The sequence below is a fragment of the Lepisosteus oculatus genome, chromosome 14, assembly GCF_040954835.1.
Source record: "Lepisosteus oculatus isolate fLepOcu1 chromosome 14, fLepOcu1.hap2, whole genome shotgun sequence".
Classification (NCBI taxonomy): domain Eukaryota; kingdom Metazoa; phylum Chordata; class Actinopteri; order Semionotiformes; family Lepisosteidae; genus Lepisosteus; species Lepisosteus oculatus.
Genome location: NC_090709.1, coordinates 3,749,083 through 3,776,678, shown reverse-complemented (window position 1 = coordinate 3,776,678; position 27,596 = coordinate 3,749,083). Strand labels below are relative to the sequence as shown.

The window sequence follows — 27,596 nt, the reverse complement described above, 5'->3', positions numbered from 1 at the left end:
GAGTCTGTGGTTTTTGCTCCTCCGAGCTCTTCCAGCACAGGAAGCCAGGCTGTACTGTGAGGGTGTGGGTGTCAGTGTGATGAGGCAGCTGAGAGCTGAGCTGCACAGGGAGACACAGGAGAGCCCAATGTTCAGAGCTCTAGTGCTGCACAAGGAGACACAGGAGAGTCCAGTGTTCAGAGCTCTACAGGGTGACAGGTCCTCTCCCTACACAGCTCTCTCAGTGTGTCTCTCAGGGCTGAACAGGAGGGGCTGTTCCTGTCAGAATGGAGGCTGATTCTCAGAGCTCCAGTGTCAGTATGAGGAGAAGCTCTCAGACCTGACTGCTGCCAGAGCCTCTGAGCCTGAGTGGCCATGAGCACTGAGCTCTTCAGCAGCTGAGAAAAGCTCACAGTGTGGTTGAACACCTGCACTGTCTTCTTGCTCCTTCTCCTCTCTCTCCCCCTTTCTGTCTCTCTAGCAGTGTGTGCTCTTATCTGTCCATCTCTCTCTCTCCTCTCTGCTTACTCTGACAGTCTGTGCAGAGTATCTGAAGGGGATGGAACATTGCTTGGCAAAGGAAAAGTCTTCTCAGAGGAAGAATTAAACAAAAAAAAATTTTCTCCTCTCAGTCAGATTCACAGCTCAGACTCACACACAGAGCTCTGGGTCCCTCAGTTCTTTACCCAAATTCCTACCTCCTGAACAGACAGAAGCTCATCTCCATCCTTCTCTTTATCCTGACAATTCAGAACCAGAGGACATTCAGACAATCAGTGCTGCTACATGAACAATATCACACAGAACAGCCTGGACTCAGGTCACATCTCCCTTTTTTCTCCTTCCTCACAGCCACTTAGAGACAGAGAGGAGCTCCTGGTTCTCCTCTCTGTGAACTGGGCTCAGGGGTCACTGATCTGGCAGCTGTGGGCTCTGTTCCAGGTCAGAAGCAAGAAGCTTCTATTAACCCTTTCTAGGACCTCCAGACCCTCAGTATTACTGCCCTGATTCATTGTCTTTACTTAAAGTCACTCCTCCAACCCTCTGTCAGAAGTGTTTTACTGAAAATTGAGCAATATGTGTTTATCTCTTATTATTATTTTTACTGATTTAATGAACAGCAGTATTGCCACTCTTATAAGTGTAATATGATTATCAGCAGCAGCAGAATGATGGTCTTGTCTACAATAGTGACCAGTTGACCATTCTGTAGCTCTGAGCAGTGAGACTCAGATCACACAGAAGACCTGTCTGTGTGTTATTCCACACCAGACCTGGGATACAGCGTCTCCCACACGTCTCTCACGGAGTCTTATAAATACTGTATACAGTTAAACAGAGTCTGATAACAGTTATACAGTTAATTAAATCACCAAACTGGCTGAGGAACTGAGAGCTCGAGTGGAAATAAAACCAGGAGATGCTCTTCAACCACCAGGATCAGGAGTCTGATCCTCCTGGATTCTGTTCTGTGGAGATTCGTGTAAAACGCTTAAAAGCGCTCATTACGGGGACTTGTGCCTTTTCTCTTCTGCTCTACGGGAGTATGTTTTACAACGCATTAGTCTGCGAAGTAAACTATTTTTTTTGTTAATAAATTTTATTTCTCGGTTTGTCGGTCTCCTTCTCCAGCTGTTATGAATCGCCTCTCTTCACAGCCTGGTGTTTTTTGTTTTGGAGATGTTATATCTGTAAGAAAAGCCCCCCGGGCTCCGGACAGGAGTCTCCTCCAGCGGAGACGCGCGCTCTGCTCTGTCAGAAAGAGCGCTGTGACGTCACAGACACCAGCCAGAGCGCCGGGATCAGAGAGCGAGACCGCGGGAGGAGCGCTGAGAGCACGGAGGAGAGATATTGATCACTTATCTGTCGACAACCAATTAATTCAACTAAAAAACCTTAGAATCATCGATTAACTTCACCGATTGGTGAGTACTGATTCTTTTCTTTCTTTAAATTCTTTAAATATCTAGAAAACAGTCAATACAGCCTGTATTGATCAAATACCATAATGCGTTTAGTGTTCATAATGTTCAATCCCAAATTAAAGAATGATTATTCAAATGATTGTTAAGAAATTGTATTCTAGAGCTTGAAAATTATATTCCAAGTTGATAAATTTGTGTAGGTAACAGTTTAAATGCATTTTTCTACTGTTTACAAATTATAAGTATGGTAACCACGGCGACACGTGCCACATCACTGTGCCCAGCTAGGTGTCTCGCCTTCGTCACAAAGAGTGGTTTGACGTCACGGACTAATACTAATGCGAGTGTATTCATATTTAATATTAGTGAGAGTTCAATCGGTAGCTTTAATATTAATGCTAGTGTTCATGTCAGTAGTAATGGTGATTGCGCTACTGATAGTTTTGATGCCAGTATTCATGTTAATATTAGTTATAATTATAGAGTTACTGTTAGAGTATTTACACTAGTAGTCATGTTAGTTTTAGTGATAGCATTACTGTTATTATTAGTATTAGTAGTAGTTTGTGTCAGTTATAATGACAGTGTAATTCATAGTGATAGTGTTACTGTTTTAATGTTAGTGGCATTTGTGTTAGTGTTAGTTATACTGTATTTGTAGTTATGAGTGTGTGTGTGTTGGTGTGTGTCTATAAGTATTTGTAGTCTATGTGTGTGTCTGTGAATGTGTGCGCGTATGTGTGTGAGTGTCTGATTGTGTGTATAAATGTAAGTCGTGTCTGTGAGTGTGTGTTGTGTCTGTGTGTGTGTCTGTGAGTGTGTGTAGTGTATGTGTGTGTGTCTGTCAGTGTAAGAATGTGTGTCTGTGAGTGTGTGTGAGTGTCTGTGTGTGTGTGTGTAATGTCTGTGTGTGAATATGTGTGGGTGGGTGTCTGTCAGTGTGTGATAATGTGTGTGATTGTGTGGGTGTATATCTGTCAGTGTGTGTGAGTGTGTGTGTAGGTGGGCTTGGCCTCCACTGCTGTGTCTGACAAAGGTGACCCATCAACAGGTGTTGAGGTCCAGAGTCGCCTGAGAATGGAACCACTTTCTAGATTCCAGACCAACGTCCAGAGAGCTGTGAGTGCTCTGTTTTTATCACTATTACTAGTAATGACAGCAGTAGTAGTATTAATATCAGAATTAGTATTAGAATTTGTAGCCATGGTCATTGTAGTAGCAGCAGAAGTAACAACAGTGGTAGTTGGATTATCCAAGCACTTACTCCAGGAACTACAGTATTACACATTTATACTCTATTTTCCAGGCATGTTTCGTAAAGTGCTTTGATGTTCTGGATTAAAAGGCAAAATATAAGAAAAAAATTGATTGATTGATTGATTAACTATGAGAGTGAAGTCTGGTCAAACTTGTTTGTCTAACTGAACTATCCTGTCCACAGATGTCAACAGAGGTGAACAGAGAAGATGTCCAAACCCACCAGAGACTGGAGAAAAGTTTGAGAGTCAGGCCCCAGACCCAGAGAGCTGTGAGTCCACTGCTGGTCTTTTTCATATTGTGATTCTTCCTCTTCTTCCTCCTCCTGAAATTAAAGCTCATCGCAGTAGCAGGGCTCTGTTGTCTTATCTTGAGGAGGAGAAAGACTCTACCTGACAGTGCGTGCATCTGCGTGTGTGTTAGTGTGTGGGAGTGTGTGTCTGTGGGTGTGTGTGCTTGTGAGTCTAGTCCAGCCCGTGTCTGTAACAGAACTGTGTCTGACTTCCTCATATCAGGAAGGAGGTAACAGGATACTCAGCCAACACAGGTTGTGGAGCCAGACCCAAGACCCAAGAACAGCGAGTCTGCATTAGTAGTAGTAGTAGTAGTAGTAGTAGTAGTAGTGAGAGGGTGAATGTGTGTGAGGTTGTGTGTGAGAGAGGGTGAGCATGTCTCAAACTCCATTCCTAGAGGGTCTGGTGAATCATCTGGTTTCCTGCCCAGAGGTCTTGGTTACAAAGTTGATCTAATTTTTTTAATTAAACAAAAAATCTTCTAATACTGTACCTTTATCCAGACCTTAAATAGCCAACTGTGCCTTGAATATTTTGAGTCTTCAACAGTGAGAGACATCAAAATATATTATTAAACACATTATTTCCATATCTTCTTATGAAAATAATTAGATTAATTGTTTAATTGGCTAGCCCCATTTGGAAAGAAAACCTGAAGATGCACCTGGCTCTCCAGGGATTGTGATTGGGCTTGAGACCCCTGGTCTAGCAGAACTGGCCCCTCAACAGGTCTCGACAGGGATGTTGGGGATCATGAAGCTGGATAGCTGAGGGCTGGACACTGCTTCTGGATCGAGGACGACAGGCCACTGTCATGTAGGGTCATCTTGGCCCATGATGATGATGTGTGTTTGTGTGACTGGCTGGTAACTCTGTTTTCTCCTCCCCAGCACCGCCTGGAGAAACTCGCTCAAGTCGAGAGAGGAATGGCCGAGCAGAGAGAAGGGTGTCACACCGAGACCTGGGGCAGATCCCACCGGAATGTGAGTAGTGGCTTCAACAACATGGTTGGATAGCTTGTTCCACACCCCCACCCTCCTCTATGTAAAGAATACTGTATTAATACTGTTAGACAAAGAATAAACCTGTACTGAGACACAAACTTGGTTAGCTTCTGCTGGTGAGACTAAAGCAGTCAACATGCTGACAGATCTAGACAAAGGTGGACGTGACCCTGAAAGGCCGGAGAGGGGGAACCGATACTGAGGCTCTGAGCAAAGATTCGTCCAGTGTAAGACAACCCATGTGTTCTGCTCAGGATGATGATGGTGATGCAGATGGTAGTGTAGATAATGAAGGTGGTTATTATGATGATGTTGATGGAAAGGTGTTGATGATGATGATGGTGGACATGAAGAAGGATATGGGGATGAAGATGGTGGAGATCATTTATTAGAAACGTGATGAAGATGATGGTGACGAAGATAGTGGAGATTATAATTGTGGAGGTGTTGATGATGGTGACTGTGATTGCTGGGAGACCAGGGGCAGGGCTTGGTCTTCCTGGAGACCCTCTCAGTTTTTTCTCTGTCCTCCTCATGTCCTCTCTGTGCCCCTGTCCCCTCAGGCCAGCCAGCCAATCACCAGGCAGGAGACCGAGACCCAGCTGTGGAACTACCTTAAGGGCCCGGAGAGGGATCTGCAGAAGGACAGGGCATGGACCTCCTCCTTGGCAGCCCACATACCCCATTGCTCGCCCCCTCAAACACCCCCTCACCCACCCCCTGGTACACCCGCTCACCCGGGCCTGACCCCAGCGGCCCTGTGGCGGCTCAGGGAGGGCCTGCAGGTCGAGCTGGAGGGGCTGCTCCAGGAGGAGGAGATACTGGTGCGGACCTGGGCTCAAAACATGATATCATCTATCCAGCTGGACTGCCTGGCGCTGTACAATGAAGTCCTGCCTGACTTTGAATCAGAGGGTGCATACGTGGGATTGGTAAGTCCCTTAAACCCCTCCCCCTTGCTTGAATCACACTGAGGTATGCGGGGGCTGGGGCGACTCACCTCTCCAAGACACCTGCGTCATCCCACTCCCATTTCACCTCAACATGGTTCTGAGAAAATCTCCCGTCCCCAAGGGGAGAGAGACAGGAGCCGGGCTGGGCCTCCAGCCCTCTGTTTATTCAAGATTATTGCCTCAGGAGGTGGGTGAGGTGGAAGACACACTGTCTACAGATCACCACTAGGGACAGCGTAAAGCAGGGGGTGAGACTCTTGATCATGGATAAGGATAACAGTGGGATGACTCCCCCTCTCTTGAATCACTGACTACTGATGATGTTATGTCACTCAAGCTCCTCCTCATGGTGGTGTCTGCAGTCAGGCAATTTGGAGAATCGTTGAGGGATGATGATGAATATTTACCTTTCTTGTTCTCCCAGGGCACAGGAATCATGAAGCAGGACAACTATGAGGAGGTGAAAGAGGCGCTGAAATACTACTTCGAAAATACAATGGTCAGGTGTGACTTATCTGAGGTGGACAAGTGCTTCCGCCAGGCTGCAGCCGAGCTTGACCTTATCCTGCAGAAGTACCTGGGAGATGTTGTGGCCGAGGTCTGTGAATAGTAGGTTTATTTTGATAAAAGAGATTTCTCATCCCCTTCTATTGTTGGTGTCTATTTCATGTAAAGGATTTGACTTGAAAATGAAATGTTTAATCGACTTACAGGGAGTCTTCTTTAAGATGTGTATCGGATAGCTGTCCACTGTCACTTTACTGGACTTTTGAAGTAACCAATCTACAATGAAAATATATACTGCACATCTTAAGGAAAATGAAGAGAAATCCGTGTGCTGATTGTCACCAAAAATGTCACAAATTAACCGCCAAACTGTTTAACATGTCCAACCACCTCTTCCTATTTTGCAGTGATTATAATTCTTTCAGTTTCTTCTCTTGTATTTTCCTTACTGTTTCACTGTCCCCTTCCCCCATGTGGAGACAGATCCACAGACGAAACCCTGCTTCACCATTTGTTTGTTCAAAGTCTTTGGACTGACTTGCGACTTGCGAAGCCCCAGTGGCACAATCAGTCAGCAGAGTCATGGCGATGTTGTGTGTTTACGCCTCACCTGGAGCAATGGCACCTAGAGATCCAGCCATTCAAAATGTGTGGAGTACATGGCGGAAAAACGCGGTGGGCATGGCGACTCATACCACATTTGAATTGAAATATGATAATAGTATCTGGAAGCACCTTGTAAAATCACCAGGTGGAGCTAATAAAGCTTAACATCTCATATACAGCACTTGAGCTGTCACCAGAAAACGCCTTGTTTTGACTCCCAGTCACTGCTGAGGGACAGTCTTTTTACAATTAAGAATTTAAATTGCATACTCTAGATTTTTAATAATTTGAAACTGTGTATTACAGAATGTCAATCATTAAACATTAAAAAGTAGGTATATTTTATAAAAGAAAGATTGCTCTTGTGGACAAAAGTACACAACCTTCCACCTTCATCATAAATATTTTAATTATGCATAAATATTTTATGCATCAAAATCTTTAACTTGGTAACTAACATGGGTTCTGGTTTTAACATGCTTGTTCTAACATTATTAAGCTTCTATTCTGTAATTCATAAAAAGTTATAACGTTTTATCCTTTTCTAAGAATACGTAGTAAAAACACCACTTGCTGTTATTGTAAAAAAAATACATGTTGTAGTGATTTAACATCACTTGATAGTTATATTAATATGGGATCGTGTAACTAAGCAGCTAAAATATCACAAGTGGTGTTTTGGAAACATTTTGATCTTCGTTTCTTTTAAAAAAAACTTCTATTGTCATTGTAGTGGTAATGAGCACTGTAATTGGCACGAAAGCTTTCTTTCCAGACCCTATGCGGACGACACAATCCGGGGTTGAGTGAGGAAACACAGGGAAAAAGTCATGCAGGATACGGGAATAAAAACAGGGGGGCGTGTCCATGGAGTGCTGGTGGTCAGGGAAGGTGTAGGAAGGCAAACAATCTGGGGACGAGTCCAAAGAGAAGTCCAAAAACAAGGCAAAAGTCCATGGCCAGGAGATCCATCCAAGACAGGAGATTAGAAACCAGAACCGGGTCGGGACCGGCAAGGGGAACAGGAACAGAAACTTAAAACCATGACAGAGCCAGACACATCCAGGACCCGGGCTCGCATGATACAGGAACCAATGCAGAGCCCAGATTGGCGTCTGTGTCTCGCTTATAAGGGGGAACTGAAAAGGGGCTGGAACAAGGGACAGGTGCGGGGAATAAGGCAAACAAGGAAGGGCTGGAGGAGGGGTTTGCGATCATGACAGTAATGTACCTAGGCGCACCTAGGCACGATCAGAGCCGAATGCATAAAGATATTCCTTTATTATAGTCTACTACTACTACTACTATAGTCCACTATAGCTTATTGTGAACATGATGTGTCTTTTTCAGGTTTACACCCAAATTGAGAAAATAATGACCAGACACATTATTATAGTTTCAGTGGTATTTTTAATTTGTTATTCTCGATTCTAATTACAATATATACAACTTTGTTTTAAGGCTTGAGGCGTCTTTTAAACTGCCCAACTGAATAAAGTGTTTTGAATCAAATCGGTTGAACAGTTGACAGTATTCCCGTTTGATAATTCACGTTTTTATTTCATTATTAATATAAATTAACATTGAATATGTTATGATAAATACATATATAAAAACATGTTAATATAGTGTACATTATACTTACTATTTTTTTTAAGTATTTGTTAGAAGAAAAACTTGTGCCGTAAGCAGGTATTGAACTTGGATTGTCAAGGGCTGCTCGAAAACACAGCTGAGACGAACAGTTTTAAAATGTTTTGAAAGTAATCATGCGCGATTGAGTCAAATTAAAAATAAACCATGTTTACAAAGAATGTAGAGTACAGTAAATTAATATCATTATTAATTTATTTAGATAAGCGATTCCATCTTATATTTCCTATTTAACGGATTCTAAAAAGTATGAGGTTTTTTACTGCGATAACGAGCACAAGTATTCATAGAAAAGGTTAATCAGTTAACTCAGTTAACTTTGAATGTGTTGTGATATTTAGAAATACCATCAAATTCAATATATTGTCAATAATATTTTACTATTTTAGTTTTTCAAAGAAATGTTTATCTGTTAAAAGAAAACTCATGGCAAGAGCTGGGTTCAATCCCCCAGTTTACAGCATACAAGTCAGATGCCTAAGCCATTGTACCAAGACACTGCTTGACAGTTCAAGTTATAACTGAACAGGGCAGGCCAAAAGTTTCCAAGTAATCGCAGGTGAATGAGTCAAATTGATGCAGATGTTTACAAAGAATGTCTACTACTGTAATATTTTGAGCTATATGAATAAAATAATATCATTATTAATTTATTTAGATACACAGTTCCATATTATAATCCCTATTAATCAAATTATAAAAAGTATGCATTTTTTACTGTGATATCGAGCCCAATTAAATATGAATAAATATTAATGAAGTTAGTACTTTTACTTAGTATATACTTTTATATACTTTTTATGAAGTTCTGTATATAAACTTAATACAGTCAGAAGTACGTAAAACCTTTTCCAAAATAACCACAGTATGTAACCGAATAAAAGACTGATGCTTAAAATGTTTATGAAGAAAGTGGAAAACTGGTGTGTATTTTTTATTTAAATTACCAAAACCAGACATATACATTTTACATAATATGTTTATGTTCCTAAATTAATATCATTTATGACCTTCAGACGCGTTATACTCCTCTTCTTTTAATGCTCAGCTACTAAAATGTCCCTTTAGTTGTAAAGTGTCCATATTAATATTCAATATTAAGCGGATTTAAACATACACAGTAAAGAGATCAAATGAAGCAATCGTTTCACTAACAACCAATTCATCATGAGTGCTGCCTGTCAGTCATTTTGGCCAGCCAATCACTTACTGCGGTACAACTCGGTGAACTGTAGAAAATTTCCACAGTACGGGGTTGTACTGTGCATTTTCAATGGCTGTAGCTGTATATATAAAAATTATAAAAGCCAACCACTTTTATCATCATATTCTCGCTGAGAGGAAGGAATCAGTGTAAATATATAATTACGAGTGATAATAAGAGCAGCTTTATGATAACCCTAAGAAAATACTACTATATTGGTAGTTGGGGGAATGTATATTACATATATCTAAAATATAAAATTAAGGAAAAGGAAATGTATCACTCAAAAGGAAAAACGAGAAAATCATTAGTTAATGAACCATTAGAATACTATATATTTAATATTTCTGAGAACATGATTATGTAAAGTTAAAAACTACTTATGTTGAAAAAACAAAATAATATGCAAACAATACATGGGATAGTGAAAAAATAAAACTTTTCTGACATTTGGAATAGAAATTATACAACAACTGAAAATTAGACAACAATTTTATATTGTAAAGTGAAGAGACAGGTGAGTTTATAAAGAGCAACATGAAAGTGAGGCTCCCAGAGTTAAACAGAGATCTTTAACATACACCTCTTTCCTCTCTTTTCCTCCAAACCGCATTCACTTATCGGCTTCCGCCCTGTTCACTGCCTCCGGGGCACTTATATTTCGATTCCTGATGCAGCTCAGCTGTGTCTCATTGTTTCTCAGGGTAGACCCTTTCCATTTACCGGTCAGCTGATTCTTTTTGGCAGCCATTTTGCTAAGGTCCATATCTAGTATTTAAAGTAGGTCATTCCGAAATTACCTGTTATGAATGACCCTTCCCCTGGTCATGTTATAACCCTTAATCAAACTAGGAGAAGCCTAGACAAAGAAGAACCAAAACAATGAAATAAGACTTTTGCAATGGTCTAACACAACATAAGAATACATTTAGATGAAATCTTTACTATTTTACAGGAGAACCTAATAGGGAAAGTTATAAAAGCGTGTACAGTATGTGTCAGAAACCTAGAGAGAATTCACGTGCAGTATCATTTTGCTTAAAGTTGAACTGAGTACAAACAATACAGTTGCATTACAGTGTGCAATACACTATTTCAAGTCTAAACTATAGTACAACTCACTCTGCTGTGACTCCTTGCATCTCTAGGCTATAACTTCCATCGAAGAGAGATTTTATCAGCAGCATGCAATTGATTCTTCCGACATTTTGTTTAATACTGTAATGTGGATGTAAGAACTCATGAAGTATTACCAGGATCTACATTTGGCACTGCTGATATTGATGGAGTTGAAATGCATGATGTATTTATTGACAGCTATATCTGAGCCGATAATGATTAAAATACCTCCTGTAAAGTGTTAGGATTCATAGCAAGGCATATTTCTCCCCCCTAAACGTTGCTATTGCTTGTGTAAACGTTGCTATTGCTAATGTAAACGTTGTACATTATATGAGCCTTACCAGTTTCAGTAGCTCCTGGTGTGTGTGGTTTTTAAAAACCTAAACTAATAAGAAAATTACTTGTACACAGCAGTGTGTCTGTGGAGATTACCTAGGAAACGCTGAACCTCTCTGCACACAAGCAATCCACCTTAAATGAAAATTGCCTGCAGTCTGCCACTTATGCGTTTCCTTTACTACAGAGTAAATTCATAGGAATGAAGAGAAATGGAAAGAAAAAATATCACATTAAAGTTTCCAGTTACTTGGCACGAATGAATCAGCTATTTCTATATCCAGTCACACAGGAGACGGGTTGATTCGCCGATGGGGATGTGTTGTTTCTCTACCTTCTTACTAGACTGTCGTTCAATTCTGTCTTCTTTGAAAGCTTTTTACATCTTTTAAGCGCTCTCGCTTAAACCACACATAGAAAATCATCACTGCTGATTTTCATGGGCCGATGCACACTTGTTCTGTAGAACTCTAGTGATAAAGCCCTGCCTGTGAATATTGTACGAGAATTATAAAGGGCGAAACAACAGCACCAACCAGAGGAATGGTAACAGGAAGAATTGTGTTCTTATTTAATATGTCCTTTTGAGACATGCCTTGTAAACGCACACGGGTGTTAGAACATTGACAAATAATTTATAATGGAGCTGTGAAAACAAAGATTTTCCTATACCACCCAATAGTAAAAAAGGTACTGTATATGTGAAATTGATTTTTATAATAAAAATAAAAAAGTTAAATTGTTTCCTGATTACTTGTTGCTGAAATTTGCATTACATTAGGTATATATTATGTTATACTTTTTATGTTCATCCACCAAAATTTCCCTTAAGTTGTAAATTCCACATTAATATTCCATATGAAGTGGATTTAAACATGCACAGTAGAGATACAAATTAAATGATGAAATCGTTTCACTAACATCTAATGCAGCACAAGTGCCACTTATTGATCATCTTTGGCCAGCGAAATGCATACCGCAACACACCACACGACCTTTACTGTATTAGGAAGAAATACTGCACGTTTTGAGTGCCTGCATCTGGAGTCAGGGGTCTTTTGTCTGTGATTTGAAAGTCTGGTTTTTGTGATGGCTTGTCTTGGACTCTTAAAAAGGACAAAGTGAGTCCTGCAGTTTGGTGTTTGTATTAAAAATCCCATTTTATTGTATTTTTCTTCTTAAAAGAGGGAGCTTGCCTGTGTTTTTGGATGCTTTTGATATAAAAGACTTAAGGACAAAATCCTGGCTTTTCTCCAGAAGTACAGCCTTGAGATTCCAGTTGGTTGTGACCAGACAACCTCTGAAAATGTCACACTGAACACCAGTGAATCTCAGCTGCAGGAGATTCAGGAGGGACTTACTGTATCCAGACTGATACAGATACAGACTTACTGTATCTCAGAGGTGTTGACAAGAAAGTGGGTTTCCATCACAGCACAGGATTACTACTTTACACAAACAGTGGTGGGAGTGCGAAACAGGTTCCACAACATTTTAGAGTAACATGAGATGAGATAGTTAGATTAATTAGTTTCTAATAATAATCAGACACACAGGGTGCTGTCAATGTCACACAGAGATCAGGGGTTTGTTAAAACAGCTGGATGGGCCAGCTGGCCTCCTCTTGTCTGTCACCATCATGGTCTGAACTTCTCATGCTGTGTGAGTGAGTTAGTATTTTATTGTTTTAATTATTGGGAACACAAACCACTAGATTGACTTCACATTAATCTCTGTACATGAGCAGCTACTGACATCTTAAAAAATCATAAAAAAAACTTCTCTCTGTCAGCATGAGTCCAAAATGACACCAAAAGTCACCTCCCCTACAACACCACCTCCTTCTTTTAAACAACAACCACCAAAGAAATCACAGCTGTTTCTAAACCACTCCCCCTAATAATCTTAATCACACCCCTAACAACGACACCCCCTAGCACTCACAGCCCCGCAGCTCTGTGCAGATCCAGGAAGTGAAACTCAGAGATTAGTTTCGTTTCACTTGAAACAGCCTCACTGCAGCTCTGTCTCTACTGCTCCTCTCTGTGCAGTTTTTACTTGTCAGAAAAATGGCAGAAGGCAATATTTCAGTTTCTCAGGACCAGTTCAGTTGCTCAGTGTGTCTGGATTTGCTGAAGGATCCAGTGACTCTGCTCTGTGGACACAGTTACTGTACGGGCTGTATTAATAACTGCTGGGATCAGGAAGATCAGACTGGGATCTACAGCTGCCCCCAGTGCAGACAGACCTTCACCCCAAGACCTGATCTTCACAGAAACACCATCCTGGCTGAAGTGGTAGAGAAACTGAAGGAGAAAGAACTCAGTGATCCTCCTCCTGCTCACAGTCCTGCTGGCCCTGGAGATGTGCTGTGTGATGTCTGCACTGGGAGAAAGAGGGGAGCTGTGAAATTCTGTCTGGTGTGTCTGGCCTCTTACTGTCAGACTCGCCTCCAGCCTCACTATGAAGCTGTTTCATTGAAGAGACACAAGCTGGCTGATGCCACAGGGCAACCGCAGGAGAAGATCTGCTGCACTCATCACAAACTGCTGGAGTTCTATTGCCGTACTGACCAGAAGTGTGTTTGTTATCTTTGTGTAATGGATGAACACAGAAGCCATGATACCGTCTCAGCTGCAGCAGGAAGGACAGAGAAACAGGTGAGGAATTTCAGTCTGTATTGAGTGTCTAGTACAAGATGTAAAATGGATATTTAGGATAACTGATCTCCTGGCTGTATTTGAGCTCAAACACAAAGCAGAAACAGTGATACATAAACTGATACACACTCTGACACACACTGCTTCACACTCTGATACTTGCTGATACACGTCTGAATTCAGAAAGTCAAGCTTGCAGACAGTCACTCTGTGTGCATCACAGTCACACTGTGTAAGAAACTCACAGATGGACAGAGACAGAAAATCCAGTGGGGGTCATTTTTTAAGAAAATGCACTTTATTACAACAATGTGTACAGCACACTTCTTACAAAAAATACAATTATAACAACAACACTTTAACAGAATTTAAATTGTCTCTAAGAGAGTGATTGTTCATTATCAATCTTTCCATTTTGCAAGTGGTCAGTGAGGCTGGTTCACACAATAAGAGCCCCTCCAAGCCTCCTGGGTGTTACCACTGGCTGCAGTCCTGGCTCTGAAACTGCGATTGTCCATTTCTCAACAGGAGCACTAAGGAACAGGTTTTCTGGGTTTTCTTCAGCCCCTTTACAGAGCTCTCTGTCCTGTCCAGTGCACTTTTACCGTGGAGAATCCCCACCAGGCTACCTAGTTAAATAGCTTCATCCTACATGGCTCCGTTATGCTTCGTGAGCTGGAGGTTCCAGCTGACGGATCGCTGTTCCACCCCACGCGTCTGGTCGCTATTGAGGATGTGGAGCAGGATGGTCCTCAGTCTGCTGGCCAGTAGCTTGGACAGGATCATTGACACCTCTCACTGTCTAGCTGATGTGCAGAGATCAGGCAGTGTGACCAGTGAGCGGGACATCTCTGTATCTTAGTCAGTGATACTGGTCACTGTGGGTACAGGTCACTCAGTCAGTGATACTGGTCACTCTGGGTACAGGTCACTCAGTCAGTGATACTGGTTACTGTGGGAACAGGTCACTCAGACAATGTTACTGGTCCCTGTTGGGACAGGTCACTCATGCTGTGAGAGATCACACAATAATGAGGAGCATTTGACTGACCATTGATCAGTTCTCAGTATCACTGCTGGTTCTTTATGAAATCACTGCTCACTGCTGTGGACAGACTGTGTTTCTTATCTTTCTCAATGGCTCAAGCACCGGACTCCAGGGTGTCCTGTGACATGTCTGTGTGTCTTATTGCCTTGTGCTGCTCAGTCTTATTGAGTGAGACTCCAGTCTTACAGCCACTGATGCTCACACTCACTGACTCTGATCCACACTGCAGTGGAGACTGGGGATCCTGAAATGGACTGACTGCAGACAGTAGTATAATTTCTGGTATAATAACAGATAAGAAGCAGTAATGTTCTTTAATACAATAAATAATTACTCTCTCTCTCTCTCTCTCCCCCCCCTCTCTCTCTCTCTCTCTGTCTCTCTCTCTGCAGATGCTGTGAAGAGAGCTCCTATCCCTAAATCACGTATGTACACTGTGTGAAACTCTGCTGACTGACAGTAATGACTTTACTGACGTGTTATTACCAGTGAGCGACTGTGATTAACAGTGTCTGTATCTCTGTGTTACAGTGTGTGTCTGTGATTAACAGTGTCTATATCTCTGTGTACCAGTGTGTGACTGTGATTAACAGTGTCTGTATCTCTGTGTTCCAGTGTGTGTCTGTGATTAACAGTGTCTGTATCTCTGTGGTCCAGTTAGTGACTGTGATTAACAGTGTCTGTGTTTCTATGTTTCAGAATGGCAGTGGCTGTGCAGTGCGTGGAGATAGGTCTGTTTCCTGTTGAAGTTACAGACACAGTACTGCTATTGAGCGCTAATATTAATGAGTATTGATTCCTGGTGAGGAATGCACCAATAAAAGAGTAAGGCGAATGTGAATCAGTGTAAACTGAGTTTCACTTCAGGTTCACATCATATTCCTCATCTCCTTTCACAGTGATCATGTCATTCAGCCAGTGAAGTCATGTCTGTGCTGGACTGATAAAGCTATAAAATCACCCAAACTAAATCAAAACCTTTTTACTATGAAAACCTCACAGTCTGTAGGAGACTACATGTCATGGGTACAAATCATGAGTCCTACACAATGAAGCATTTTAATAAACAGAGATTACAAAATCTTTTCTTACAATAATAACACAACTGATGGTAAGAACACTATTTCACTGCTGACCTCGTGATCTTGCATAATAACATTAATATCATGTGTCCCAATCACTGTACTGGGGCATGCAGGGTGAGCGCCCCCTACTGGCCCAATGAACACCTCTTCCAGCAGCAGCCTCAGCATTCCCAGGAGTCTCCGCTCCAGGTACTGGCCAGGCCCACACTGCTGGGTCTCAGTGGGCTGCTGGTTGTGAGCTGTTCTCACACTGGTGCTCGATCTCCATCAGAGATACTAGACATAAATCCAGGGAACAGCACAGCCTGATAACCCATGCACTGTCACACTATAAACTATATCTTTACATGACCTTTGCCCTGTTCACCTGTCTGGGGTATAACCCCAGTATTGTCTGTGCTGGACACAGTGTCCACCAGGACACTACAGCTCAGTACTGACCCTCTCCTTTCTTCTGTACAGGTGAAGGCAGCCCCATCCCTGACCTGCGTAAGTCCACTGTGTGTAAAATCACAGCTCCTACTGGGCTCCAGCTCTCACCCTGCCAGTGTGCTGGGGAAGAGTGTGTGTGGAGGACAGAGGGGTATTTAAACTGGGGAACTGGGGCCAGGGAGCTCCCAAAAGGGCAATTCTGTTGGATCAGGAAAGACCAGGACAACACTAACAGTGTATCATTAAAATAACACATCACAGTAGTCCATTCTTAAAAACTTCTATATTACTAATGTTTTTCTTTCAATTCTTAGAACATGGTCAATAAAAAGGATGTTTCACACTGGATTCAGTGTGAATGAAGCTGAGCTCCTGATTTTTAATACTGATACTGTATGTCTGAAGTTCTCTTGTAATTTTAACTGTTAGTCTCTTGAAAGAAACCAGTTCAAGAGAGCATTACTGGTCTCTAGTGAATTTCATTACCTCTGACCCCTGAATTTTGGTACTTTGAGATTCATAATGAAAACTGTAGTGACATCTTTGTCTCAATATGGAGGCCAGTTTGTGACTGTGATTAACAGTGTCTGTATCTCTGTGTTCCAGTGCCTGATTGTGATTAACAGTGTCTGTATCTCTGTGTTCCAGTGTGTGTCTGTGATTAACAGTGTCTGTATCTCTGTGTCCCAGTGTGTGTCTGTGATTAACAGTGTCTGTATCTCTGTGTTCCAGTGTGTGTCTGTGATTAACAGTGTCTGTATCTCTGTGTCCCAGTGTGTGTCTGTGATTAACAGTGTCTGTGTCTCTGTGTTCCAGTGTGTGACTGTGATTAACAGTGTCTGTGTCTCTGTGTTAAAGTGTGTGACTGTGATTAACAGTGTCTGTATCTCTGTGTTTCAGAATGGGAGTGGTTGTGCAGTGCTGCAGGCAGAGGTGTTGTTTTAAGCCCTAGTGTCTGGGGTTATTGAGGTCTTGAGTCCAGAAGGAAGATCAATCAAAGTTTCATGGTGGGAATTTCTATCTCCGTCCTGTGTTTCAATCTAATGGTCAGTATGAGTTTCTCCTGGACTGACAGTATAGAAAACTCATTTTCCCTGAAGGCCACGTGCTCTGGTCTCTGTTCACTCCTGAATGAGGGTCTACAGACTGAATGTGGCAGAACCAGTGACTGGAAAAACTGTGGAATATCAGGAGAATTCAGGAGCAGAGCCAGTCTCATAATAACAAGCTATTCAAATCCTAAGGAGAAACACTGTTAAAGGTTGTGGAAAAAAGGATGGTATAATGACAGTATTCACCCCCTCCAGTTTCACAGACACACAGCCTCTTGTGAGAGGCAGCAGTGCGACTCTGGTACAGGGGCTCCTCTGGGGCCTGTAGGCCTCTCTCTTGTCTGAGAAATGGCTGCTTCTCTTCACATGTCAAACAAGCTGATGGGTCAGCAAGAAGAAACATATTAGAGTTTATATTTATAAAATCACCTTTTCTTCGTCTGTTTCCCTCTTTCCTCTGACTGTGTTATTAGGATGTTCATACAAACACAGTACAGACAGGATGGGCTTCTATACAGAGTACGTTCAGGCTGAGGGAATAATAAACATTATCAGGCAGATAAACGTTATTGCTAAACAGCTCATGTTGCTGCTTTTTGTGTTTAAAATCATGATACAGTCAGGATGTTGAACCTCTTTAACCCCCAGGTAATTTCCACCTGGAGTGTTTGTGGCCTGAACATCTTGCAATATCTTGGACAGTATAGCAAGTCCAGGCCTTCAAGGGACCTTCGGGGTCTGAATTCAAGGGACCATCTGGACATCAAGTCTGAAACATCAGATTCATATATATCTTACTCAGTACACACTCTAGGAAGAAATATTCACCACCCCAAAAAAACACATTTTATTTCTTCAAAAATGATTATTCAAATTATAGCACATGTAGATACCTATTGTTCCAGGCCATGCCCAATATATGTCTACTATTTATACTGGATAGGCTCTTTTTTACAGCCTTTCTATTCTCCAGGAGTAAAAAAATAAGAAATGAGAAGAATCTCTTTGATCTTCACTGGACTGACCAGCAGACAATAGAAGGAGAGTATTTATTAAGTATTATGAGTTTGTATTTAAGTATTAAATATCAGGAGAGTATTAAGTCAGTGCTCATTGGTCATGCGAATAAGACTTCTTGAATTGAATTGATCAAAACCCCCATTCACAATGAACATGTATAAGCCCCGCCCCCCGTCTCTCAGTGGTCAGAGCTCACTGATTGACAGCTGGTGTCTCCTATCAGAGAGGCGGACAGCTGAGCGCTGACAGTCTGAAGTCAGTATGAGAGCCTCTGTTTCTTTTTTTCCGCAAAAGTTTTTTTTTTTATTAAACGAATAGAATTTACAAATACAACTGCAACCAGAGGATCAGAAACAGGTAGAAGGGAAAAAAAACACAACAGAAAAAAACATTTAACCACCAGAGGTAATTAAGTAAATTATGTGATCAAATTGTATTTTTTACATATACCATGTTTTCCTTGCTAGAATTTAAATAGTGTTTCAACATGGATGCGTTTCCTGTATAAAATAAAAATCAGCACTCACTTTTTTACAAAACAAAAAAAACGCTTTTCTTTTTAAACACTTCACCTTTTTCATGGCATTCATGAAAAAGACATACACAAAAGCAGATAACTAACTCTAAGATTGTCTAAGTTATTGAGTTTTTCAAGAACCAGAACTATAACAGTCCTTAATACATAACTACAACATTCCAAACTAACACTAAATAAACATTAGTATATACTTGTAGCGGCGAGGCTTAATAATAAGGCAGAACTAAGTGTTTCTGAGCTTCCCAAATGAGGCCCCATTTCTCTGTTCATCTCTGTGGTGCAGCCACAGAGAAACCATTCATGCAAGATGTTTTCTTTTGATAAGGACAGCTCCCACAGGGGGATGCACTTAGCTAAGCCTGGCTATCATGATCAATGGTCATCCATTGGCGCCTATCTGTTTAGGGAGTGCCAGTTGAACATCTGGACTGCATTACTAAGTGTCAGGACTAAGTGACTCATATCTCACCTTGATCAACCAATCAGGGACTGGTAGGGCCGAGTAACCCACGTGGGACTCTGATGCCCATGGAACTTTCAGCCAATCAATGAGCTAAAGTTCCTCCAGGTAAAAACAGGCATCACAGAGAGCCTGGGAGATTGAGATTGAGATTCAGATTCAGATTCAGATTCAGATTCAACAATTCTAAAGGGAATTCAAAGGAGAATTCCAGGGCAGGACGGCCCAGGAGCAGAAGGCTCCCAAGGGCAGGACATTCTCGCAGCGCGCCTCCTGACCATCCTGAGACTCAGCCCAGACAACCACGGAACGGCCAGTGTGTCCGAGTGCCAGAACTTTCCTTTGTTCTAAGAGTCTAGAGTGGAGGTTGCCAGAGAGTAACCAGCAGCAGGCCTCGTGAACAGGTCGGAACTGTGGACAGCTGAATCACTATTCAGAACTAGCTCTTCATCATAAACGAACTGGTCCTCTTCCTGACTTGCTGGGACCCACAGTCATCTTTTCTCCTGTGCACAAACTTTGCTAGTTAAAGCCAACAATGAGCATCAGCAGCGCACCGTCACAAGCCGCACAGCACAGCCTGGCACCGAGCCAGAGAGCGCGGATTGGACAGCAACGGCCTGCAACTGTTTCTTTGTGCCCGCAGGAGATCTGAATCCCCAGAGATTGGATGAGTATTCAACTTCAATGCATTACAGCTCGAGAATTCAATTGTTATCCAAACCAGTTGATATCAATTTAATTCCTAAGAGTTATGTACTTGTTTGAGTATCTAATGTAGAAGTTGTAACCAAGTTCACTTTACGAAACGGTATAAATGAATGATATACTGAACGTATGTCCTCTTGATATGTGTAACTCTTTGTAACTGATCGAATATACCTTTTGTATTCTGATAACCCTCTCGATAAGATCTGTTAGATTTACATGCATATTTTATGTATTAATAAATGTATCCTCGTGTATTAGTACCTGTGTGTGCGCGTTGTTTGAGTTATGTCGCATGGTTGGATTCTAAAGCCATCAAAAGAATCAACTTTGTGATTTACTGCTACAATTAATAATTGTCTCAGTAAATGCCCAAACCCTACAAAACTGGTGCCTTCAGAGAGCCACTATGATTACATATTTGGCATCCCTGAACCCGTTTTCCCTACATTATTTGGCGTCCCTGGGCCGGCTTAATCTACATACTGCTATAACAAATAAAACCAAACATAATCATTAACTGAGCAGTCAATGGGAGCGAATCTCCTTCCCCTCTACAAAGGCCCTCGCTCCCACAAAGTAGGCTCTCCTCCCCTCTCTTCTGGCAGCTTCAACCTGGGGCCACAGCTGGTTCCTGGTGCTCCTGTCTGCGGCGGACAGGTCCTCTGCAAACCTCAGTTTGTTCTCATTCAAATACTCATTCCCTCTTGCCGTTCGCCACAGCGTGTCCCTGGCCGTCCTCTTGGTGAACTGTATTATAATCGTTCTAGGGCGCACTTGCCCAGACATGTTCGCTCTCTCGAGCCTGTGAACAGTGTTGATGGCCGATATCATGCCCTCCTGGTCCGGCAGGGTCCTTTTACAGATACTCTTCACTGTTGCAACAATGTCCTTATTTTTCTGTAGTCAAAAAAAGCAAAAAAATAACATTAAGGTCATGAAAAACTCAAAAAAACTCCTCAGCCTCTAAACTTTACCTCCCACCTGAATGCCATCTTGAATGCTGCGCCTCTGTTTCTCTCTGGGTTTCTGGATGTGTTATTTCTGGTTTAAATTGAATACTTTGGATATTTCTTCACATTTTCAAAGTAAGTGTGAAGGTTTTCTTATATTTTAGCAAGATTTTGGTTTTGTAATTATATTGTTTTTGTGTAAAAATGGGCATTATACAGTCTTTGAATTCAGCACTGTTTTATTCTGCGTTATCAGGAAAATGGTCTTAGAGAAGATGAACAAGCTGCTAAACTGGGATTTGAAATAAACTGTTTTAACAGACGGGCGCATCTCCAGTACTCTTTCCACGTCCCCTCCAGCTGCTTCACTTTTCTCTTTAGTTGCCATCGATTTTTTGTAGTACCATATATATACGATTGAGGTATCTTAGACTTCTCCTTTGAAGACCCAGCACTCCTAAATAAAGACATTTCACAGTATAATGGAGTTGAGTTGGAATGTAATCAGCAGGAGCCTGTTGTGATGTTTGCTGTTTTATTCCCCAGCTGCTGTGACTCTGGACCCTGATACAGCTCACTGTGTTCTCAGCCTGACTGAGGATGGGAAGAGAGTGAGACAGGGACAGGGGAAGAGCCTCTCTGACAATCCTCACAGATTTGATCACTGGTCCTGTGTCATGAGCAGGGAGGCCTTCATCTCAGGGAGACACTACTGGGAGGTGGAGGTGAATGACTGGTGGACAATAGGAGTGACCAGAGAGTCTGCAGAGAGGCAAGGGGGGTTCAGCTTCTCTCCCCAGCAGGGTTACTGGTGTCTGAGCTCTTAACTCTCTGTTTTATCTGCTCTCACTGACCCTGTGACCCATCTTCCCAGCAGTCTGCAGCCCAGAAAGCTGGGGGTGTGTGTGGATATTGAGGAGAGGAAGGTCTCCTTTTACACAGTGGAGTCCAGAGCTCATCTCTACACTTTCACTGACATGGTTTTCACTCAGGGAGAGAAGATCTATCCTGTCTTCAGGACTGTGGATCGTAATAAAGACCTTGAGCTGCTGCCTGCTGTCAGTGTGGAGATTAAACCCGTCACTGACTCATGAACACAGGCTGACTCTCTCCCAGCTCTCTGTCCCACTGCTCATACTGGGAGACGGGTTTAACGGCGGGTAGTGAGAAAATCTAATAGTAATTTAAGATGATGTCGATGTTGTGTCGTGTTTAAACATGTTATATTACAGTAAAAGATTTAAACAGGAAAATAATATATATGAGAGAGGGAGATATTCCTTGCTACCAGCCTGCTGTCCTCCTGACTTGAAAATATCTCTGGAAACCCTCTCGTGTTTTTTTTTTGAAATTATGAAACTTGAAATGAATTAAAAATGAAATCCCGTGTGAGTCTCTCCTGCACGTGCCGGTGACTGTAAAGCTGCCTGAACTGGGAGGGACCCGCTGACATCATCAGCCAGGCGGAATAGGCACTGTGATGCCATCAGAAAGTGGCTCAGGGTGTTTAAGGGAGTTGTAGTTTCTAAGATGTTTAGTTCCTAATAAATTGATATAATCGCCCAGTGAAAGCTCTGTTTACCTTCATATGAAAGCTCAAAACACTAAACTGAACCCAAGATTTTACATCTGTTTGGTGGCAGCGGCAAGTTTTTTTCTTCACGGACAGAAACTTGGGCTACTTGTCAGTCTTGTCTTCTGTCCTGGGCTATTTAATAATTTACTTTTTTCAATAGCCTGAAATTTCATTCAGATCTGTCCATGTAATGTCATACATTTTACTGCCCTTGTGTGTGTTTAACCCTTGTCGAATGGGTTGTAAATGTCTCTTCCCTGAGTACTGGCTGACACTGAAAAAAGGCTACAGGAGCTCTGTAAATGAAGATTTGTGTGCGCGCTACCCAACATACTTAGTTGCAGCAGTGTGGGTGTTTAAATGCTATTGGCTCATGAACAGCATCCCCCTATCCCAGTGCACTGTCTGTCTAATAGTGCCACATTCAATAAAACCAATAGAGAAAGAGATTCACAACGCAAAGCTGTGTCAATCTTCTGTGTTAAATATCGGTTTGTAAAAATTTGCTTTGAATCTGGACTGTAATTAACACATACCGTTTGTATAAAAACAGGTGAGTGTAAATCTGCTTTGTTATTGTCGAGCTGTGTAAGAAGACAAGAAACATATATTTCCAAACCTTTAATTCAGTATGATGTGTTTAGTACTGCAGAGATCAATGACAATGCATGTATAGAAAAAAGGTGAGTGTGAATCTGGTATGTTATCGTCCAACTGTAAAAGGAGACAGGAAACCCTGCTATACTGTAGTTCAGAGTCATTTGTTTTCTCCGGTTTTCATAACCTTCGCTTATTAAAATGACTGTTTTTGAGACCACGATTTTTCAGATGTCAATAACTTTGCGAAAATTACAAAGAGCCTTCAAATCACACGCGTTTAAGAGATCGCAATTTGTGAAAAGTGTCGCAGCTTTTATTTAAACAATATCCAGTACCTGGCTGCATATTTAGAAACCTTAGTTTGAATAAAGCAGATCCCAGGTGTAAGTGAGTTCATAACGTGAGAACACACGATGCTACATTTTTATGCATCAGTTGAAGCCTTCTGAAGTCTCTCAAAAAACATAAAAATATAACATGATTGTAAATGTAACTTCTATGACTAAAGTGCGAAGAGGAATGGCTGTAAAAAGACAGGGTTTGGGCACAGCGACACCTAGTGGTCCAGGGCTGCAGCACCACAAGAGCCCAGTCTCACGTTCCATGTGATGCTTTTACTGCAATAAAAACTATGAATCACAAATTAAAAATATACAAGTGTAGTGTGCTCTCACGAGCCACCAGTTCTGTAGAGTTTGGGCATTTACTGGGACAATTATTATTTGCAGCAGTAAATCACAAAATTGATTCTTTTGATGGCTTTAGAATCCAACCATGCGATATAACTCAAACAACGCACACACACAGGTACTAATACAGGAGGATACATTTATTAATACATAGAATATGCATGTAAATCTAACAGATCTTATTGAGAGGGTTATCAGAATACAAAAGATATATATTCAATCAGTTACAAAGAGTTACATATATCAAGAGGACATACGTTTGGTATATCATTCATTTAGACCGTTTCGTAAGTGAACTTGCTTACAACTTCTACACTAGATACTCAAAACAAGTACATTACTCTTAGGAATTAAATTGATATCAACTGGTTGGGATAACAATTGAATTCTCAAGCTGTAATGCAGTGAAGTTGAATACTCATCCAATCTCTGGGGATTCAGATCTCCTGAGGACTCAAAGAAACAGTTGCAGGCTGTTGCTGTCCAATCCGTGCTTTCTGGCTAGGTGGCAGGCTGTGCTGTGCAGCTTGCAAAGGTGCGCTGCTGATGCTCACTGGCCGGCTAGTTAGTGTTGGATTTAACTAGCACAGTTTGTGCACAGGAGAAAAGATAACTGTGGGTCCCAGCAGGTCAGGAAGATGACCGGTTCGTTCCTGATGAAGCGCTAGTTCTGAATAGTGATCCAGTTGTCCACAGTTCCGACCTGTTCACGAGGCTTGCTGCTGATGCTAACCTCGGGTGGATCCTTTGGTTACTCGTGGCAACCTCCACTCTCGACTTTCAGAACAAAGCAAAGTTCTGGCACTCGGATACACTGGCCGTTACGTGGTTGTCCGGGCTGAGTCTCAGGATGGTACAGAGGTGCGCTGCGAGAATGTCCTGCCCTTGGGATCCTTTCTGCTCCTGGGCCGTCCTGCCCTGGAATTGTCTCGCACCCCTGGAATTTTCCTCTGAATTCCCTTCAGAATAGTCTCTCCAATAGTCTTTCTCCAGGCTCTCTGTGTTGCCTGTTTTTACCTGGAGGAACTTCAGCTCGTTCATTGTCTGAAAGTTTCATGGGCATCAGAGTCCCATGTGGGTTACTCAGCCCTACCAGTTCCTGATTGGTTGATCAAGGTGAGATATGAGTCACTTACTCCTGACACCTAGGAATGCAGTCCAGATGTCCATCTGGCACTCCCTAGACAGATAGGCGCCAATGGATGACCATTGATCATGATAGCCAGGCTTAGCTAAGTGCATCCCCACTTGGGAGCTGTCCCTTATCAAAAGAAAACATCTTTAAATCAGCCTGCATGAATAGTTTCTCTGTGGCTGCACCACAGAGATGAAGAGAGAGATGGGGCCTCATTTAGGAAAGCACGGCAACACTTAATTCTGTCTTATTAACAAGCATTGCCGCTACACCGTATAGAAACCTATGCCCTCAGGTAGAGGACTTGGGGCGACCTGGTGCTAGGCGGGTTTCAGGACATCTGAACGTCAATGCTGAGCAAAGGCAAAATGAAAGACCCAGAAATATATAGCACCAGAGAGAGAGAAACACCAGAAGGACAGCAAAGAACAAGAAATGAGGGACAGGACAGAGAAGGAGCACCCTCTGGCTGCAGAAGGTGTGACAGTACCCCCTCCCCCCCTTCATGGGCGGGTCCTGACGCCAAAACAAATAAATGAGCTGCACAGCACTGGGGGGAGGAAAAACCTAATTTAACCGAAAGGAAACCTCCGGGAGTCCACTGCTGAAAGCTGCCCCCTCCTCCAGGGTATTAACCTTTATTGGGTAGAGGAAGGGGGGGTCGAGTAGAGCTCCGGAGACTAAAAACAAAAAGACAAGTACACAAGCACAAACCACAACAAACATCCAGCCAGATATCCAGCAAAAAGAATGGAGGAACTGCAAAAACTCACCAAACCACCGCTGATCTCGGAGTGGACAACCCGAGGAAAGCCAGGCACAGGATCCGCTCACAGACACGGATGACCAGAGTGATATCCAGCAATTAGAAAGGGAGAGGAAAAAAGCTCAGCATCCTATCACTGATATCGGAGTGATCTACCTGTGGAAAGCCAGGTACAGGACCTGCTCACAGACACGGAAGACCGGAGTGATATCCAGCAATAAGGATGGGAGAGCCAGCTCAACATTCAATCAGGGGAGACAACCCGAGGAAAGCCAGGTAATCAGGAGTGTATGTGCGGAAGGCATAACACAGAATGACCAGCTCACAGGCACGGAAGTGAGGAGTAGCATCCCGCGATTAGAATAGAAGAACTGAAAAAAAAGCCTAGAGAAAAGAAAAAAGCTGCGGAAAAAACAAAAGACGGCGCTCGCGGGGTCGAAAATGGCTCAACATTCTGTCATGGATGTTGGAAAGGATGAACTGTGGAATGACAGGAGAGTGAAAAGACCCTGTGCGTAGCGGCAAGACGGGTTAGCCCGGACTCGGCTGTTCAGGAAATTCTGTATAGAAACCTATGCCCTCAGGTAGCGGACGTGAGGCGACCTGGTGCTAGGCAAGTTTCAGGCAAAATGAAAAGTTTAATCTCCACACTAACAGCAGACAGCAACACAAGGTCTTTATTACGATCCCCAGTACAGAAGACAGGATAGATCTTCTCCCCTTGAGTGAAGACCATGTCAGTGAAAGTGTAGATATGAGCTCTGGACTCCACTATGTAAAAGGTGACCTTCTTCTCCTCAATATCCACACACACCCCCAGCTTTCTGGGCTGTAGACTAAGGGGTAGATGAGTCACTGGGTCAGTGACAGCGGAGAATTCATCAAAGAAGCCAGAGAGGTAAGAGTTCAGCCACCAGTAACCGTCCTGTGGAGACAATCTGAACTCTCCTTTCCTCTCTGCAGACTCTCTGGTCACTCCTATTCTCCACCAGTCATTCACCTCCACCTCCCAGTAGTGTCTCCCTGAGGTGAAGGCCTCCTTACTCACGACACAACGCCTGGCATCAAATCTGTGAGGATTGTCAGAGAGACTCTTCCTCTCTCCCCATCTCACTCTCTTCCTATCCTCAGACAGGATGAGCTCACAGTGAGCTGTATAAGGGTCCAGAGTCACAGCAGCTGGGGAATAAAACAGCAAACATCATGTAATGTTCTATTGTGTACTGTTCTTGTACTTTCATAGTTCAATAAAGAGACCTGGAGAATGGATATGCTTTTACTTAACCGCCATCTTAGTTCAACTGATGTCACACAGTTCAGGGTCTTATGGGTAATGTAGCTACACATGTAGATTGGCATACATGGCAAATATTACATTCTCCCTTTTTTTGTAAATAAGAAAATGCAAACAATATTACTAAATCAACATTAACTGGAATGTGAGCATCCTGTAATGTACTCTTTCAACATATGAATAATGTTATCTATTAAGAACATAAAAGATTTCAAATGCTTCATATTTCAAAAGCTTTATTTCGTATTTTAAATATTTCTATAAGTATTTCAAATTGTTCCACTTATTTACATTCTCATGTTACAGTCAACACATTTTGTACATTATGAGCATCGTACGTCATGGCAAGAACAATGTTCTGGCATATTTGTCCCACTATTTAGATTCAGCACAACAATTTTAATGAATGCATGTACATTTCTGTTAACATTGAGCACAATATTTTTAAAGAAAACGCGTACGTTTGTGGCTAGCTCTGCTGGTAGAGCATGAGGCTCATCATCTCGGGGCAGCGGGGTTATGTCTCATGTCGGGTGCCAGACCCTCCATCCCATGCCTTGCACCCATTGCATACCTAGAGAGGCTCCAGCTTCCCCTGTGACCCTGGGTGCGGTTTGGAAAATGGATGAATGTGTACTGTACACGTGTTAATTGAGGGCAGCAATCCACCTCCACCTGTTACATTTCATACAGTAGGTCAGGAATGACGTTCAGGTTGACTCTGTGACCAGACCTGGTAGG

At 42.3% G+C, this 27,596-nt stretch overlaps 3 protein-coding genes across 6 annotated transcripts in view; 2 read left to right on the top strand and 1 right to left on the bottom strand.

The window, feature by feature from the left end:
* The first annotated feature begins 1,794 nt into the window (after positions 1 to 1,794).
* LOC138242731 (uncharacterized) lies at positions 1,795 to 6,733 on the top strand. The gene is made up of 6 exons (XM_069198283.1): positions 1,795 to 1,904; positions 2,956 to 3,023; positions 3,346 to 3,432; positions 4,345 to 4,437; positions 5,022 to 5,390; positions 5,836 to 6,733. Exons 2-6 carry the CDS (start codon positions 2,982 to 2,984, stop codon positions 6,019 to 6,021), a joined length of 777 nt encoding a protein of 258 aa, XP_069054384.1. The 5' UTR covers positions 1,795 to 1,904; positions 2,956 to 2,981; the 3' UTR covers positions 6,022 to 6,733.
* Positions 6,734 to 12,856: 6,123 nt separating this feature from the next.
* On the top strand, positions 12,857 to 17,131 carry LOC138242749 (E3 ubiquitin/ISG15 ligase TRIM25-like). The gene is made up of 4 exons (XM_069198299.1): positions 12,857 to 13,499; positions 14,940 to 14,972; positions 16,095 to 16,121; positions 16,965 to 17,131. The coding sequence occupies exons 1-2, from the start codon at positions 12,909 to 12,911 to the stop codon at positions 14,946 to 14,948; spliced, it is 600 nt and encodes a 199-aa protein (XP_069054400.1). The 5' UTR covers positions 12,857 to 12,908; the 3' UTR covers positions 14,949 to 14,972; positions 16,095 to 16,121; positions 16,965 to 17,131.
* Positions 17,132 to 19,932: 2,801 nt separating this feature from the next.
* LOC138216056 (butyrophilin subfamily 2 member A2-like) overlaps positions 19,933 to 27,596 on the bottom strand; it is a 35,176-nt gene continuing 27,512 nt past the window's right edge. For 3 of the 4 annotated variants that reach the window (XM_069198294.1, XM_069198295.1, XM_069198296.1), the window contains one exon: positions 23,889 to 26,740. In XM_069198294.1, the coding sequence (XP_069054395.1) occupies positions 26,142 to 26,740 (599 nt within the window). In that variant the 3' untranslated portion in view covers positions 23,889 to 26,141. Of the gene's footprint in view, positions 20,743 to 23,888; positions 26,741 to 27,596 lie in introns of those variants that run through there. The other variant, XM_069198297.1, reaches the window with a different exon arrangement.

Excerpts from the sequence above, each read along its gene's own strand:
- LOC138242749 (XM_069198299.1), top strand. The coding sequence starts at position 12,909 with ATGGCAGAAGGCAATATTTCAGTTTCTCAGGACCAGTTCAGTTGCTCA.
- LOC138242731 (XM_069198283.1), top strand. The coding sequence starts at position 2,982 with ATGGAACCACTTTCTAGATTCCAGACCAACGTCCAGAGAGCT. Across the intron at positions 3,024-3,345 it reads AGACCAACGTCCAGAGAGCT|ATGTCAACAGAGGTGAACAG; the intron begins GTGAGTGCTCTG and ends TCCTGTCCACAG. Across the intron at positions 4,438-5,021 it reads GGGGCAGATCCCACCGGAAT|GCCAGCCAGCCAATCACCAG; the intron begins GTGAGTAGTGGC and ends CTGTCCCCTCAG.